This window comes from Cynara cardunculus (assembly GCF_001531365.2).
Source record: "Cynara cardunculus var. scolymus isolate 2C chromosome LG 10, CcrdV1, whole genome shotgun sequence".
Classification (NCBI taxonomy): domain Eukaryota; kingdom Viridiplantae; phylum Streptophyta; class Magnoliopsida; order Asterales; family Asteraceae; genus Cynara; species Cynara cardunculus.
The window spans coordinates 24,890-43,601 of record NC_037537.1 but is presented as its reverse complement, the minus strand read 5'-3'; the positions used below and the strand labels follow the sequence as shown (position 1 = coordinate 43,601).

At 34.4% G+C, this 18,712-nt stretch overlaps 1 protein-coding gene and 1 pseudogene across 1 annotated transcript; both read left to right on the top strand.

Moving 5' to 3' along the window:
* Positions 1–5,127: 5,127 nt before the first annotated feature.
* LOC112519239 (phosphoglycolate phosphatase 2) lies at positions 5,128–8,634 on the top strand. Its single transcript, XM_025127257.1, has 10 exons — positions 5,128–5,424; positions 5,567–5,634; positions 6,575–6,667; positions 6,751–6,822; positions 6,994–7,065; positions 7,521–7,580; positions 7,686–7,738; positions 7,812–8,009; positions 8,102–8,205; positions 8,278–8,634. Exons 1-10 carry the CDS (start codon positions 5,325–5,327, stop codon positions 8,376–8,378), a joined length of 921 nt encoding a protein of 306 aa, XP_024983025.1. The 5' UTR covers positions 5,128–5,324; the 3' UTR covers positions 8,379–8,634.
* Positions 8,635–11,448: 2,814 nt separating this feature from the next.
* On the top strand, positions 11,449–13,534 carry LOC112519326 (annotated as a pseudogene).
* Positions 13,535–18,712: the final 5,178 nt, after the last annotated feature.

Here is an 18,712-nt window from a genome sequence, read left to right as displayed (position 1 = left end):
AAGCATTTGGTAAACGGCCCCTTAATGACGCTCCTTAATAAGGGTGTTAAACACTTTAGAAATTGAACCGTCATTAAAACTATAAAATGTCAAAATCAATCAAATAATATAATATATTTTATTATTATTATTATTTTATACATTAATATATATCTCTATACTATATTATAAAGCATTTGACAAAAACTCTTAAAAACCATTTCTTATGCATAAAGTATAATTTATTAATGCATGTTACTTAAAACTCAAGATTACAAGTAGATTGTGCGTAAGTACAACTTATTAATGCTCCATATCTGAATCCGTGTAACTAACTGCAGATATACATAATCAAATACAGGATAAACATCTCATTTAAATATAAAAAATCTAAAATATAATTAGGATAATCATTGAGTTCTAACAGAATACTTAATTATTATTTTTATAAAAATGTTATATGATTAAATCAAAAATAAATTATTTCATTATTAAACTTAAATTAAATTATAATAATAATAAATTAATTAAAGAAATTACATAAAAAATAGAAGTTTTAAATAGTTGATTTGATATTAACATTGATATTTTTTTTTCAAATTTAATGTTATCTTCAAAATTTTATTTTATTCAAAAAATAAAATCATTATTGCTTTCTTAAAAACACATAAAAATTGTATTATAACATCGACATAGACAAAAATTAACATAGAACATTAAAATCGAGATGCATTTCGCTGCATTGCGCGAGTACCCTTCTAGTTATAACAAATATATATAACCTTTCGACATAACATAACTAAAATATCACATTCAATTACCTAATATCTTGGAAATTATCCCATATTAAAACCTATAGCATCATATGGATTTATAAAACTTTCTCGCATCACACTGGTACGAGATTTTCAACTCCTCGCATCACATTGTGCGATATCACCCAGAGCCCCCTTTGGTTCTTTAAAGACCAGAGCTCCTCTGGACTACCAATCAGAGCAAAGCCTAACTTAAAACAAGGCCACTAAAGGTTAACCAGAAACAAGACTTTATAAACAGATGAGGCCAACCAGAACACACGACCAACTAGAGGCCCTCTGGATGTCCAGAGCCTCTCTGGTTCATCAATCATAAGTTCAAGACAAAGTCACTTAAAAACATGGTCATCTCGAAGCAAAAATCTACACAAGTCATGGCCCAGAGGCCCTCTGGACGACCAGAGCCTCTGGTTCACCTAACCAGAGCTTCTGAAAACTAAAAATAATATATTATGAAAGTAAAAGGATTTTAAATACCACCAGAGCCATCTGGCTAATCATGAAGATCAACCAGAGCCTCTCTAGTCCTCTACCGAAGGTTGAAATATTTTCCCAAAAACTTAATAACAAAAATAGAGGTAATTCAGCCAAAAGCCAAGCCAACTAGAGGCCCTCTTGACGACCAGAGCCCTTCTGGTTGAACTATGCTCTAGGCTCTAAGTGCCATTATAAAAACTAAGTTTGAAAATAGTTTAGTCCAAAAGGTTTTAGTCATAAAAATTGCCTGGAACTAAGAGCCTAAAAACAGAACTTAGATATACAACTCAACTTCCAAGCACAGAGTCTCTACATAGCATATGCAGAGCCTCTAGGTCAAGATATGTTGAACGTTTTGAAAATGTCATAGGACCTAAATACAACCAGAGGCCTTTTGGTTAAATATGAAGATCAACCAGAGCCCTCTCCGATTCCTCATCAACCCTCCATTTATCAAATGATTTGAAGTAAAGTCATCCAGAAACCAGACCAACCCAAAAACATAGTTAATTCAAAAGCACAACCTTTCAAAACCTTTCTGGTTATAAACAATTTTCCTTCTCATCACAATAATGTTGTTATCACATCAATTGGAAGCAATAACCCATAGACATGGCAACGGGGTGGGGATGAGGTGGATTGTAATCCCCGGTCCCGACCCCGATTTGTAGTAGCATCCCCTAACCCCAGCCCTGGTCCCCGGCGGGTACGGGGATTAACATCCTGTCCCTGGTCAAAACCTGGTCAAACCCCGGTAAATCCCCGGTCAAACCCCATGAAGAATATCCCTTAGTTTGATTCTACCGGGGATCCCTGGCCCCGACCCCGACCCTGGTTTGAGTAACATCCCGCGGCCCCGACCCTGACCCCGATCCCGGTTTGAGTCTACTGGGATCCCCGGCCTCGGGACCCGTTTTAGTGGGTAATCGCCGTCCCCATTAGGGTCGGGTGAACAGGGTTCCCCACCGGGTCAAGGCAAATCACCATCCCTAATAACCCAAGTCCTCGCATCACACAGATGTGATAACTCAAAGGCATCGCATCATAAGGATGTGATAACAAAAACACATGATCAAAATCCAGATTTCACAATTGTCACCCTTATCCCAATATGCACATCTTCTTGATATGTCACCCTTATCCCAATATACACCTCTTCTTGATATGCCACATTTATTTCCACAAAAGATATAATCATAAAAAATTCATAATTTTGCCAATAATGACATCAAAACATTTATATAAAAAAAACTTATATAAGAACCTTACAGTTTTATACACAGTTTCACCATCAAACTCAAAACAGCTTCAAGAAACAATTTCATCATCTTTTCAAGTAAGAACCATACAGTTCAATATTTCAAATACCAAATAAAGAAATTTGATAACATAAACTCGCATTGTTTTCACGTATATAAAGATGAATTCATACATCAACAACTTCCAAATATAAACACAGAATCACTTCCTCTTCTTCTTACAGATTTCACGTAGGATTCACACAAGAAAACACACAGTGAAGTTTTCTCTCTCACTTTTCTTATCCATTACCTTTTATATGAAACCAAACAGGCGGTGGAGGTTTATTAGTTTTAATATCAAGATTTCACACTCACCCATGAGATAAAACAAATATCTCACATAAACAATCATAAATCATAAAAGGCGGTGAGATTATTTTAAACAATTAAACATATAATCAATTTAAATCCATCCACTTACCATTACCTTTCAAGAATCACCCCGAACTTTTATAATCGAAAATCCGATTATCACATCATTTTGATTACAGTCCTAAAAAGCTACTATATCTACATATTACATTGGTGTATCTTAATGATGAAATACACAAAGAATAAATTTCAAATTTGGTCTTTGTAGTTATATAAAAATAATTGAGAATATCTTCCAAACGAAATAATTACAAGTATTGTTATTCAGTTATTATGGTTTCATTTGTGTTATAGATTGGGTCCCTTAAGCTAACTCTGTTAGATCTTTTGTCGTCAAACCTCTGACGTGCCTTTCATGTAAGGGAAATTCATTTTAGCTATTCCTTTAATGATTTTTTAGAGCAAGTGTTTTAATGCAATTTATACAAGTGAATTATTCGTGTTGTGTGTGAGAGAAATCTATGTATTACTGGAGGGTAGCCAGAGAAGATGACCATTATCGTGGGTCATCGTCGGAGAAAAGAGGATATACTGGAGAATAGGATAGGAACAAAAGCAACAACCCAAACCCATTTTCTGAAGAACAAATTAACAATAAAAGCCCATTATTTTACCTCAATTTGTACAGATTTGCGGTTTTCGTCATCGATTTCTTCCCATCTTTTTCAACTACAAGAAAGAGCCATAATTAAATCAAGAGCACAGAAATATGAAATTCATCAACAAGAGCAAGAAATTTGTCCCGAACCCGTCTAGAGTGCAACAACAACAAGAATCCTAAATCTAAAAAACTCCTAAAATTCATACCATATCAAAAAACCATAAAAAAATCTTGAAGTACAAAATCTTAATAAGAACATAAATAATCATAAACAGGTGTAAAAAATTGAAGAGTTTGTTGAATCCTTAACATATAATTGAAAGAAAAACAGAGGCTTTATGGCCATTACACAAACAAAAAAACGAGAAAAAAAGCCCACTTGCACATGATCCGCAAAGTGGGTTCTTCAACAAAAATAAAAGCTAACAAAAAGTAATGACATTCAGCTGACCAAATTTGCACTTAATATCCAACAAGAAGAAGATGAAGTTGATGCAAAACTTTCAATTTTTGTCGATTTTTGAATGTCTCCTTTGATTTCTTCAACCTGTGGTTTGACACGCTTCATCTTAATCTTTTCCAGAGGCAAATGAGTCGATATCTTGCCAAAAGAACCTTATAGATGTTCATCATCTTCATTTTCGTTCCACGCACACACACCAAAATTGGGATTTTTCAGATCTAGGTTCAATGGAGATGGAGCCTGTCAGTGGTGGGCATGGACCATGGTTGTTTGAGTTCTCTGATGATCGATGGTGTAGGGAGGACGAATGATGAACAGTGAGGAGGACATGGTGGCCTGAGTTGAGGTGGGAGGGAGGGCGCGGGAGAAAAGGTAGGTCGTGAATTGGCCACAAGTCTTTTTTTTTTTCCTCTTCATTTAATGTTTCAAAAGACTTGTATAAATTACATTTAAAAAGCTGTAAAATAAAAATAAATATTAAAAAATAGTCTTAAAATGACAAAAAAAAAAAAAAAGGAAAAAATCCCATCACCCAAGGGGTACATGGGTGGTTTAATTGAGTTTAAGTTAAGGGGTAAAAATCAATGAATCTAACTCATAACAAAAAGAAAGTTACAACAACAATACTTATAATTATTTTGTTTAGAATAACATTACCCATAATTTGTATATAACCACATACACCAAATATGTAATTTACTCCAAAAAGAAAAAGAAAAAAAAAACACAAACCATGAGAATGAGAATGAGAATGTTCAAGTAAACTACATTTTTCGTTCTTATGGTTTTGCTAAAAAAATTGATTTTCGTTTCTATGGTCTAAACATTATGGTTTGTAGTTTATTGTTATTTTCGTCTCTGAACTAGTTCTTACATTTTTAAGCACAATAGACTAATATAATAAAAAGAATTAAAACAATAATAATTATAAATCATAAAAACGAAAATAACAATGATTTATACATTATAGAAATATCTAAACTATAGAAATGAAAATCGTAATTTTTATAGATAGATTCTAAAAACATAATTTTTATCAAAAATAAATAAAGGAAAGGGCACGTGCCTCAAAACCCCTCGCCTTACATGAATAAACGAAGAGAGAAAGTGATTCTCTTCGATGAAAACGAACCAATAAGATGATTGCAGACAAAGAAGATGGAGTGCGTAATCAATCGTATTCACCTGTGAATTAACGCAATTACTTTCCCCTTTGCTCTCCTTAGTCCTTCGCATCTTTCAAAGAGAGCCAACTTCATAGTCCTTCCCATCTTTCAAAGAGAGCCAACTTCATAATCATAATCTTAATCATAATCATGGGCGACCAAAAACTAACTCCTCCTTGCCACCATTTGTCTCCCACCAACGTTCGGGACCTCTTCGATTCACTTGATGCTTTCCTTTTCGACTGCGATGGTTCGTTTTTTCGATATCGTTGCCTTTACCCTCTTGGAACAATAATCGTTTTTCCTTTATCTTATTTATTCCTTATCTGGAAACAGAGAATGCAGAAATCTTAATGAATGATGCTGTCACTTTGTATTTTTTTGATGATTAGGTGTAATATGGAAGGGAGATACACTGATTGATGGCGTTCCACAGACATTGGAGATGCTTAGGTCCAAGGTTATCTTTTGCTTGCTTATTTATTTCTTCTTTCTGGTGAAAAGCAAGTGCATTGATGAAACATCCTTCAACCATAACTGATAAGGGATGTTGAAACTATACAAATTACAATGACTGATATCTTCTAAGATTAGGTCAACACATTTGAGACCTTAACATCTTCTCCAATCACAAACCAATTTGTAGCATGAGTACAAGATAGACAATTAGGCAAACACATGGTTGGCCTGTCCGGAGGAGCAATGGCCTTAATACCCATGAGCTAACCGATCCTTCTTCTATATGGAATCACTGAATGCCTTCTCCTACCAAGCTAACTACATATCCCATATAGAACAATGGCCTTAATACCCATCTCGGAAGGCCAATCTGAGGAGAATTTCTAAAGGTTAGCCAGGAATCTCCATTCATAGAAACAGCTTACACTAAGTCAATTGAGTCCATTTACAGTGACTGACTCCAGCAGATCATGACACCATGAACATAAACTTTCTCTTTCTGTGTTGATGATGCCTCTGTTAGCTAAAAAAATACAAAAGAACATGAGCAAAAAGGACCCTTTTGGTCATATGATTAGTGTCCACTTTTCAGATTTGTAAAGATCAAGGATACCGCATAGTGTTGAGTATATTGGATCCTTCCACATTTAATAGGATTGTCATTTAGGACAATTAATTGGAAAATTCACTCTAAATTTCAGTAAAAGTGGGGGGGAGGGTACTCTTTTTGTTTCCTCAAGTGCTTATAATGTGCCATCCGAACAGTTTATGTTTCTCCAAGAGAACAGCACTAGTTTGAATACTTTTAACTGTAACATTTTATACCATACCACGATTGTCTTTTTGGTTAAGTTAAGCTTGCAGTTTCGATAATCTTTAGATTATGATGCTCTTTATCTTCAAATTAGATTCTTTATTTACTTTCAAGTTGTTTATTACAGGGGAAGAAGTTGGTTTTTGTGACCAACAATTCAACAAAGTCTAGAAGACAATATGCCCAAAAGTTCCAATCCCTTGGAATCTCAGTTACTGAGGTTTGTTATGTTCCTTTAGCTAATTTCATATCGATAGAATGTCTTGTTTACAAATGCAATACTCAAACTCCAAGTGCTTACAGGAGGAGATATTTTCTTCATCATTCGCAGCGGCTATGTATTTGAAAGTCAACAAATTTCCTCCAGAGAAGAAGGTCAATTTTTGTTGTTGAAGTTTATTCTTATTTTTTTGTAGTTGAAGTTTTTACTCAAGTATGTTCTGATCTCAAAATAGCCCAATATTATTCAACGTCTAGTGATCCAATTCCCCTATGTTGCTGCTATTGTTTTTAGTAATGCAGATGCATGTCATTATCTGGGTGCAGGTGTATGTAATAGGTGGGGAAGGCATATTAGAAGAGCTGAAACTTGCTGGTTTTACTGGGATTGGTGGTCCTGTAAGCTTTCACTATCTCAAGCTTTAATTCATTGACGTACGTCACAGTAACAGTCTATTGTTGGTCTTATATTCTACCATTTCTCCTTAGAAACCATGTTTGATTGGGCAATGCTGAACTCATTTGTTTTAGCCATCTTTATAAGGGTCTGGGAAAAGCTTCTCCCTGCACCTTCCTCTAAAATACTGCCAAAGTTAACCCTGAGAACTTCTCTTTTGCTTTGTAGTATTTTTTTCATACGTGGTGGCATAACAGTTGTATTGATGTATCCTTCAAATATAAACTTTAGACGTTAAACAACTTGCGCATTATCATCCTCCTTGCTTAGGAGCTGGAAGTTAATTCACGGTTATTTACCACTAGGATACTTGTCCTTTTTCCTTCATCTTTGTTTCTTTTTTAAAATTGAAAATACCCATGATAAATGATGTTGATGTTAATGTATGGTTGTGCAGGAAGATGCGAAAAAGATTGTGCAACTTAAAGCAAACACTCTCTTCGAGCACGATAAGAGTGTAATATAACATGCTGTAGTTAAATAATTTTTAAACTTGTTCTTTTCCTGCTTAATATGTAGTATATGAATACCAGCTGTTTGTTTTTTATATTAATGATGGCAGGTTGGAGCGGTCGTGGTTGGACTTGATCAATATATAAACTATTACAAACTACAGTAAGAATAAGATAGTGAGTTGAATATTTTGATTGAAGTTAGTGTAGTAGTTATGGATGGAAATGGTGTGCAGATATGGAACTCTTTGCATTCGTGAAAATCCAGGGTGCATTTTCATTGCTACCAACCGTGATGCGACTGGAAATATGACTGATCTACAAGAATGGCCAGGTGCTGGATGTATGGTTGCTGCAATCTGTGGATCAACAGAGAAAGAGCCTATTGTAGTTGGAAAACCGTCAACCTTTTTGATGGACTTCTTACAGAAAAAGTAAGCAAGCATATTCTAACATTATGGCAGGCAGCTAATGGTTAATTAAGCTGTTTTCTTAATTGGTTTCATTATGAAAATTGTTTCTGCAGATACAACATTCCAACGTCTAAAATGTGCATGGTGGGTGACAGATTGGACACGGATATTTTATTTGGACAGAATGCTGGCTGCACAACTCTACTTGTCCTTTCAGGTCCATAAGTTTATATATTGTATGTTTTGTGTTATGTATTTAGATATATATGTTGATGATGGATGCATGCAGGTGTGACAAGCCAGTCAACACTCCAAGACCCCTCAAATCAAATCCAACCTGATTATTACACAAACCAAATTTCAGACATTTTGGATCTGATGAAATCATGAATAAAAGCATAATCAACCTCGAGAGAATGAAGAAATTCAAGACACTGTGTGCCGTTACGGAAATAATGCTGCAAAGCCTTGTACCATGTATGTTACGTTTTTCTTTTCAAATTAGCAAAACGATTCAATGCTCAAGTAGATTGCAGCTTTTACTATTTGACATTCAATCTATGATTTATTAGTTATGAGATTGATTTATGTCACTTGTTAATTACGTTGGACCAAGTTTCATGTTTAATGCATGGTGAATTTTGGCATATATTAGTTGTTGGCTACATAAAATTAGCAAGTGAAGATAGATTATATGCAACTGCCTGCAATGGAGTTGGGCGATTCAATTGTCTGGTTTCTTGTTTGATCAACAAAAGCATTCTCCTTGGATGTACACCATTTTTCTCATAAATCAAAGAAAGTTTAGTGTGTTTTCTTGATCACTTAATCGTTGTGTTAGTCATTCTTGATTATTCGATCCAAGTTGTTCTGCATTGTTGTGTGTATTTAGAGATGGCTATCACATCAAAAGCCACAGACCACCTACATTAAGGATACATACATCACCATCCAGATCTGCACTTGAGATTGAAAGATGGAATGTGGACAGAGACTTTGGAAAGTGACAATGGAGTGAGGAAATTGTGTTCATTGCCTTATCTCTGAATGAGACTGCAAACTAATTTGAGGCTGAATTATAGGGATGGAGGAATGAACTCTCACCATTTTGTAATTTGCATTGAGCCAAGATGTGATCTCAAAAATCAAACATGAACATCGTTGCAAGAGGTACTATACCTCAAAAAAGTCCCTCATGAAGGTCTAATCTTACGAAATATATTTTTTACTTGCAAGATGAAGGATGAAGCGTCAATCGAAGGGGCGTTTGGTTCTTTGGACTATAAAGGAATTAGAATGTTGATTCTATTGACAAAGTCCATTCCTGCATTTGGTTCACTGATGGAATTGATTGGATTCCGTCAAATCTGAGATGGAGCGATTTGATCATGTCTTGACAGAAGTCAAAGAATTGAATTCCGTTCCTTGGCATAAGTCAAGGACTTGAATTACATTCCTAGCCAAATATAACGGATTCAATTCTTCATAATTTGATTCTAAAAAGATAAAAGAAAAATACCCTTTGCATCCAATTTATGCAATACCACCATCGTCGTGGTCGTTGCCACCATCGCCGCTATCTACAAACCAAACACCCCGTTATAATCAAGTCTCAAGTGAACATATTTGATGGCTTGATTATGGAGATGAAAGACACTAATGCAAAGATAGATATATATGTTCACTTCCAGAAAGGTAAACTAGCTTTGCTGACTCAATAATCTATGTAAAGGTAAAGGATACCCTAACCTAACCATGAATGATGTTAAGATAGGTCTGAAGAGAAGAAATGAAGGGGGTTAGGCATTTAGAACATGAATTATGGGTTCATTTTTGAAAGAAGTGCATTGCTACAATTCCCTCTTCAAAACAAATCATTACATGATATGCAAAAAAATCAGAAGATGTGTAGGCTTTGATACCCTACTAACGTGAGGAAAGTATGTACAATTGTAAAGGGAAGTATGCAAAATGCTCCCTCACTTGGGATTGTCGGTAATCAACTTTATACCCAAATAATTGTATAAGTTATTTATATTTAACAGGAAGCATACATGTTCAATGTAGCACGGCGTAAAGCAATGTTGCATGCTTGAATATCATACAACCGTCGATCTTTTGATAATATTTGTGCCAACTGCAAATTCAAGTATATGCATAATTAATTGTCAGAAAAGTTTATCCATTTGTTAACACACATTCTTGATGTCAACATTTGCATATTACATGTCATTCTTGGCTCATTCTATAACTAATAGACAACGTTCTTATTTGTCATAGGAATTACAAGTGACAAAATATTCGTATCTTTGGACCGAGACAATCTTATAATACAAAAATGGTATGATGTGTCGTTAGTAATAGTTGTTAACATGAATTTCAACATTAAGGATCAGTTTCGCATCGTTCTAGTTACATGACTTGATAAAGTTAGAAGATTATATATATATATATATATATATATATATATATATATATATATATATATATATATATATTACTATAACGTAAGATCTGGCAATGAAATAGTTTGAATGGAGATGTAACCATGTAGCACTAGGTTAATTGGTTGTGATGTTCAAACAGTTAATTCTTTGTATATTGCACTCGTGTACATTTGTTTTTTTTAACATGTTTATTCTAGAATGAAGCTAAAAAGAACATAAAATGAACCATTAGAGAAACACTCATCAATTGTATGACTAAAAGGAAGAAACCAGCTTTTGATGTAATATTGATCTTTTGGACCATATCGTTTCATCCTTATCACATCATGTCGAAAGTAGCATGGCATGTACATGTGTGGTTCGAGACAAGTTGGGCATGTGGAAGAGCATAATCTGTCTTTGTTAAGATTGATATGGTAAACCAAATCGGGTTTTTTCTTGTCATAAATTCATGATAATGCTAATTCAAATATGATGTCAATTTTAGCCTTGTTGGCACGCCCACAACCCGTAACTCCCAAATTCATACCAAACTCTTGTTTATTAGTATTTCATTTCATTGTAAGGAAGGTAATAATATATAGCAACAAAAAATGAAAGATTGGTTTTAGGGTGTGGAGGGGACAAGGACAAAAATGATTGAAGGATAGGATAGGAAGGTTCTGGAGTTATAGTCAAAGAATGTGTGTGTGTGTGTGTGTGTTTGAAGGGCAAAGGAATGGAAATTTGACCCCTCTCTCTTGTCTTTGCTTTCAACAGTAAACAAGCATTATTGGAAGAAAAAACAGGTTGGAGTGGAGGGTATATTTGTCATTCTACTGTGGAGGAATTTCTGGTTTTTAGACCAAAAAATCTTGATTCCAAATTGGGACCCTTTCTCATTTGATTTCATTTTAATAAAAGCAAGGAAAGGTTTATGCTTTTGCTTTTGCTTTTGACTACTCATATCATATGGTCTTTGATGCTGTTCAACCATCACTTTCCCATATCCATCATCCTTCAACACCATACCTTCATTCTTGATTCTATTTTATCCAACTGTGTTTTACGATTATGCTACACTCTTCCTGCTAATCTTTCTTCATTGACTTCATAATCATTCATTGTTTCTGCAGGTGCTCCTTCCACTCTCTGCAATTTCTTTCATTTCATTTCATTTTCATGGTGCTTTTCTTCTTACATTACTGGTTGCTTGACATGCCTTCTACTTGTACTTGACAATTGACTGCTCCATTTTTAATCAACTCCTTGCTTTGGTTAACAAGATTTTCTTGTTTCCCCTTTCCTCTTCATTATTATTATATTCAATCATCTAATTTGCCCTTCACATCTTGTTTGCCGAGCTTGGAATAACATATGTTATATGTTCTTGATGGAAATCTTTATCACTATCCGAATTACATTTGATATATAGTACAATAATGGCCTCCAAAACCCATGTAGCTAAAGACAATCTGGGAGCTCAAGTGGCTTCCGAGTTACTGATTACTAAAAGGGAATCAGCTGTGGATCAAGAAAAAGTAACATCTTTAAGTGTGAAGAACAGCTCAGTTTCAGGTAAGATGAGTGATGGAAACAGCAGCATTACGAAAACGAGTGCAAGTGCAAGTGCAAATGTCGATTTCGTGGAGAGCGGGAAGAGTAGCTCGAGCAGCAGCGATGCAAGTGATGAGAGCAGTTGTACTAGTTTCCATAGCAGTAGGATGAACAAGCCACATAACAAATCTAATGATATAAGATGGGAAGCCATACAATCAAAAGATGGTTCATTAGGTTTGACCCATTTCAGATTATTGAAAAGATTAGGCTGTGGAGATATTGGAAGTGTATATTTGGCAGATTTAACAGGAACCAAAGCTTATTTTGCAATCAAAGTCATGGATAAAACATCTCTAGCCGGTCGAAAAAAGCTAATTCGTGCTCAAACCGAAAGACAGATATTGCAATCTTTAGACCATCCTTTTCTTCCAACTCTTTACACCCATTTTGAGACTGATAAATTCTCATGTTTGGTGATGGAATTCTGTCCTGGAGGTGATCTGCACACTCTTAGGCAGAGACAACCAAGGAAACACTTCACTGAGCAAGCTGTCAAGTAATCTTCTTTTTGTTTTCCACAATTAAATCTTCAACTAATTGGTACTAATGTTGTTAATATATCTGCAGATTTTATGTAGCAGAGGTGCTGTTAGCTTTAGAATATCTTCACATGCTTGGGATCGTTTATCGTGACCTTAAACCAGAAAATATTCTAGTAAGGGAAGACGGGCATATAATGCTTTCAGATTTTGATCTCTCTCACTTCGTTGCAGTGTCAGTCCGACTTTGGTGAATATGAACAACCAACCTATCCACAAGAATAATAATAATAATAATAACAATAATAATAATAATAATAATAATAATGCCATGTACTGCATCGCGCCTTCATGTGCTGTCCCGACATCATGCTTCTCTCCTCGCTTCTTTTCGAGCATATCTAAGAAGGAAAAGGGAAACGAACCAGTTAGCCCTTTGCCGGAGCTTATGGCTGAACCAACAAGTGCTAGGTCCATGTCGTTTGTGGGAACCCATGAGTACTTGGCTCCTGAGATAATCAAAGGTGATGGTCATGGAAGTGCAGTAGATTGGTGGACCTTTGGGATATTCATATATGAATTGTTATTTGGTAGGACTCCATTTAAAGGATCGAGCAATCGAGCTACATTGTGTAATGTTGTGAGTCAGCCTCTTAGTTTCCCAGAATCACCTGCCGTTAGTTTTTCGGCTAAGGATCTGATGAAGGGGTTGCTTGTGAAAGAACCCGGGCAGAGGTTGGCGTATAAACGAGGAGCCACTGAGATCAAGCAACACCCTTTCTTTCAAGGTATTAATTGGGCGCTCATCCGTTGTGCCACACCGCCCCATGTCCCAAACCCGGCTGAGTTTCAACGACATGCGGTTCTTGCTGTAACGTCAACAAGTGAAATGACCAATTTACCCCCTAAAGAAGCTCCAAATCCAAATCCAAATCCAAATCCAAACCAAAGAAGTTGCAATAAGAATTACCTTGACTTTGATTTCTTCTAGCTAGCTATAGTTGGTAACAAATGAAAGGTTGTAATTATTTTTTGTATGCAAACTTGGGAGTGGTAATTAATTGTGTTGTTATCTGTAATTAAGGTAAAAATGTAAAACCTAAGACTCAGTGAGGTGTCAATGAGCTTCGTAGACCGTCTCTCCCTAGCAAATAACAACCTAAAAATTAAAAATTTAACATTCAATATTAGAAGTTTATGTAGCTTGTTGCTTATGATTTATGATGATGATGATGATGATGATGATGCATATATATATATATATATATATATGGGGTATATTCATGAGGTTGGTTAATTATGAGTTAAATAAAATTCAAGAGTTCCAAATCATATCAATGGTCCGTTGAATTACTACTATACAAGCCCATGGCCTTTTAATTAAGTCTATGATTTTAACGTACATAAAACATATTTAAAATCTTATAAAATACCATTTATAATAACTTCGCATAAACATAAACATGTACATACCATAGTTTTCATCCACATGCTTTTATAGAAAATTGTATGCCACTCCCATAACCAACATTGAGGATGTGTCGGGAAAACTGAAAGCATGTTATTTTAATCATTATTTCCTAAATGAAATGTATTTAATGTAAAGCAACATCTTTTTCAAATACACACCATTTTATGATGAAAACTTGGCAACCAAAACACCCATTTTAACATAAAGCTAAAGCTCAATACTCACCTAAAACATGAATAAATTCATTTACTGAAACATGGATAAAACTCTATTATCCAAAACACCAATACGTGAGTAAGGTTCAATATCCAAAACCGCAAATTATGGATAACACACCATACCCCAAAACAACAACGAAAACATGGATAAACTCTATACCCAAACAAAACCTTTCAGTGATAGGAAAGACATGTTTCAACGATCATGGTGAAACACAAAGTAAGTCATTCATCAACGTTATCAAGCATTACCATAAGGTCCCCATCCATGTGTCTAACTCCTCTCAAGTTTCCACCATAATACCTAAGGTCCGAAAGTCAGACTCCGCACAAGTTCATTCCCGAAATACCCCTGATGACTTAGTGTCAACTCTACTAGGACAAAGCCTCAAAACAAGGGTCCTGGTGCTCATGATTTCATCAATGTAGTACCTAGGGTCCTGGAGTCCGACGCAACAAGATATCACATCTGCAATACCGAAGGTCTCGGAGTCCGACCCCATATGAATCCCTCTCCATAATACCAAAAGTCCCGGAGTCCAACCCTACAACGGTTTCCTCCGCTAAACTTACGGTCCCGGAGTCCAACCCTACAACGGTTTCCTCCGCTAAACTTACGGTCCCAGAGTCCAATTCATAAGAGTTCCTCTGAAATATCGAGACAACCAAATAACTTACTCAAGCATTGGTCTCCAAGTAAGAACATCAAATTTTGTCCTTTAACAAAAAGACTAACTCACAGGCTTATGAATCTATTGCAGTACAATCTAAATTACATTACTCTAACTGAATGACCAACACACTCAAAATATGCAATTTTCAAATAAAGATACAAGATATGCAAATCATGTCCAAGCTCAATATTGAGCAATTTAAACGAGACAAATGTCCCCAAAACTCTATTGGGCCAAAATTAAACCAACAACTCCATATTTATTTGATTACTCAAATAAAAGTCAACATAAACAATAAAAATGCATTTAACCAATGTTTATGCAAACAAATGCTTCAAAAGTATGATTAACTCAAAAATTCATCTTTGATTAAGACAATCATTTTTCAATTGAAACCATACCTTTTATATTTCCAAAAGGGCCCATAACACAACTCGGTACATTTTCTAAACGGTTTATGAAACGAAATACATTAAAAGTGCATTAACGTCAAATAATCTTCATTTATACCTTAAATCATCAAATGAATAAACTCTTGTCATTTATTTATCAAAATGTCCAAAATCCCCCAAATATAGGCATATCACAAGATTTATAAAGTCAAATGTACCAAAGATGTAACTCTCACAAGATAATCAATACATTTGATAATTATCAAGAAAACATCTTAAGACTTCAAAATGGACATTGTTGACATATGTAAGTTAATGTCTTATTGTCTATCAGGACTATTTGTTTCTCTGTGTCAGTATAATATTGAGGATCTTTTTTTTGTTTTGAAAGAGGAACAACAATACCCTCTGATGTACTCTAACGAGCAAGATCCACATAACTTATATAAGGTCCATTTTTAATAGACTGTATCAACTTATCATCTTTATTATCCAAGAAATGGATCATTTTGACCTTCTATTGTTGATACTCACCGGCAGCTAGTTTTGGAAGCTTGGAATCTGACTCGATGCTCAACATATCCTTAGACATTTTCAAAAAGACTGGAACTGACAGTTCATAAAATAATCTGGAACTGGTTTTGAAAAGCAGATAAAATCCTTGAAAAAATTGAACAATTTCTCAAACAACTTGTATATCGCTCAACAAGTGTTATTGGACAACAAACTTGGTTATCGCACATCAAAGGGTATCACTCACACTCAACCCGCTCATCTTTGATTATCGCTCACAAAGGAATCCACTCAGCTTTGGACGATGAGGGATGCTTATCGGATGATATTATGGGCGATGAGAGTGGTTATCAACCAATAGGGTAGACGATGAGCAGGTTTATCGACCAAGAGTTGGGCGATGAGAAAGGGTTATCGTTCACCTCTTTGGGTGATGAAACACAAAACGTAATCCACTCAAGGTTATCAGTTAAAGCTTTAAGCGATGAGGTCCTGTTATCGCCTATACTTTGGGAGATGAAAAACAACCACGTAGACAATTTTCACAAAATAATAAGTGATGAGAAAGCTTTGGTCGATGAACGCACTTAATCACTTGAGCGATGAGTACAAGAAAACTTTCAAAACTTAGGTGATAAGATCACATAGTCGATGAAAATTCGAATCCGTGCAGTACTTTGGGCGATGAAATCACCTTATCAACCAAAACTTTGGGCAATGAATATTCAAGAATACATTCAACAGACGATGAGTATGATGAACATCGCTCAATGAATATTCAACAGGCGATGAGAAGGTGTTCAACCAGCAACTTCACAAAAATGACCAAAATTAATCAAAACTTCACAATTAGATGAAATAACCTTTGAAAACAATATAAAAACACTTTTAATGAATTCAATTCTGCTAAAAACGAATCAAAATGGTCCGATTTGATCAAATTGATCAAAAACGGTTTAGAACATAAAACCAGAAAGTTTCGATCACAATTTCAAGAATTCAGCTTCAATTCACTTCAAAAACCAATTCAAATTGAATCTGTTTGCTCTGATACCAATTGTTAGATCTCAGATTCAAGTCTATAACATCAATTAGATCAAGATCAAGAACACACATTGAACTTTGAATAGTCGGTTGTATATTACTTTGAAACAGTGAAAGTACAGAGTGTTCAATGATCTAATGTATACAAGATATGCAATGTGTTAACTACCACAACTAACAACCACCCTATTTATACCTAAAGATTACAAACTACCTTACAAAGCATGTAAATCTACACTATAAAGCATATTAAAACACATTAAGCACAAATACTTGAATACAACATTTTTAGATTCAACAACTTTCAAATTGAACAACAAGCAAACATCTCTAGAAACCTTATCTAGGTCACAACCAAGTGTAGAAATACAACAAATATGGGTACAAGCTTCAACTTCTCAAAACACCCAAAAGTTTACCTCTTCAGTAATCTTAAGACCATCTACCATAGACCTTCAATCTCTAAAGTTCTCCTCTTCATTTGCTCCCACAATTGCCAAAAGAGGAGAGTGGAAGATGGTGAAAATAATTGGGTGAAAACCCCAAGAAATCGGGTTTAGAAGATCTTCTAGGGGCTTCCCATGACCTAGCCAAGTCTCCCGTATCCAAAAACGTGCCAAACAGACGTTCCCGTGGCTCAGACCGCGGTACATGCCATCCCAGGCTGTGCCACATCAGCTGGTTGTTCCCCGACCATTTCTCGGTGGTTCCCTAACCGTTTTCCAGCCATTCTCCGACCATTTTTCCAGTAACAACTTGTACTAAGAACTTAATATTTTCAATTTGGCAACCGAATAATTCGATAAATCCGAAAATTTATATTTTAATAATAACAAACATCATTACAAATGTTACAATAACTTGTACCATATTCTTGGGTTATTTTAAATGTTAAAGGTAGAGCTTCATTTGATTCAAGTTAAAATCTTGTGACTTGTGTTTTGAATTTATTTTTTTAGCTTAAGGTTTTTTAGATGACACACACACATATACATATACATATATATATATATATATATATACATACATATATATATATATATATATATTGATGATTTTCAGGGACGGCTTAAGTATATAATTTTTTGCTTCCTGTCTTTTTATTAACTAGAAGGGTATCCGTGTAATACAGCGAGATAAATCTCGACTTTAATGTTTAGTTTTTATTCTTTGTCTCTATCGATATAATACAACTTTATGTGGTTTTGAGAAAACAATAATGTTTTTATTTTTGAATGAAATCTAAATTTGAAGATAGCATAAAAATTTTAAAAAAATCGATATTAGTATCAAATTAACTATTTAATAGTTCTCATTTTTTTGGTATAACTTCTTTAATTCAATTTTTTATTGTAATTTAATTTAGATTTAATAACAAAGTAATTTATTTTTGGTTTACTAATATAATTTTTTATAAAATATAATAATTAAACATTCTGTTAAAACTCAATAATTATCTGAACTATATTTTTAATATTCTATATTTAAAATTGATGTTTATCATGTATTTGATTATGTTTATCTGCAGCTAGTTACACGAAATTAAAAATAGAGTTTTAATAAGTTGTACTTATACAAAATTACTTATAACATTGAATTTTAAGTAATATGCATCAATAAACAGTATTTTATGCATAAAAAATGGTTTTCAATAGTTTATGTCAAATGCTTTATAATATTACTAGAAGGGTACTCGTGCAATGCATTCACATTTCGATTTCAATGTTTCGTTTTATTTTTTTATCTATGTCGAATAATACGATTTTATGTGTTTTGAGAAAGCGATAATGTTTTTATTTTGAATAAAATATAAACTTGAAAATATCATATAAAATTTGCAAAAATATATATTAATATTAATATCAAGTTAACTATTTAAAAGTTCTT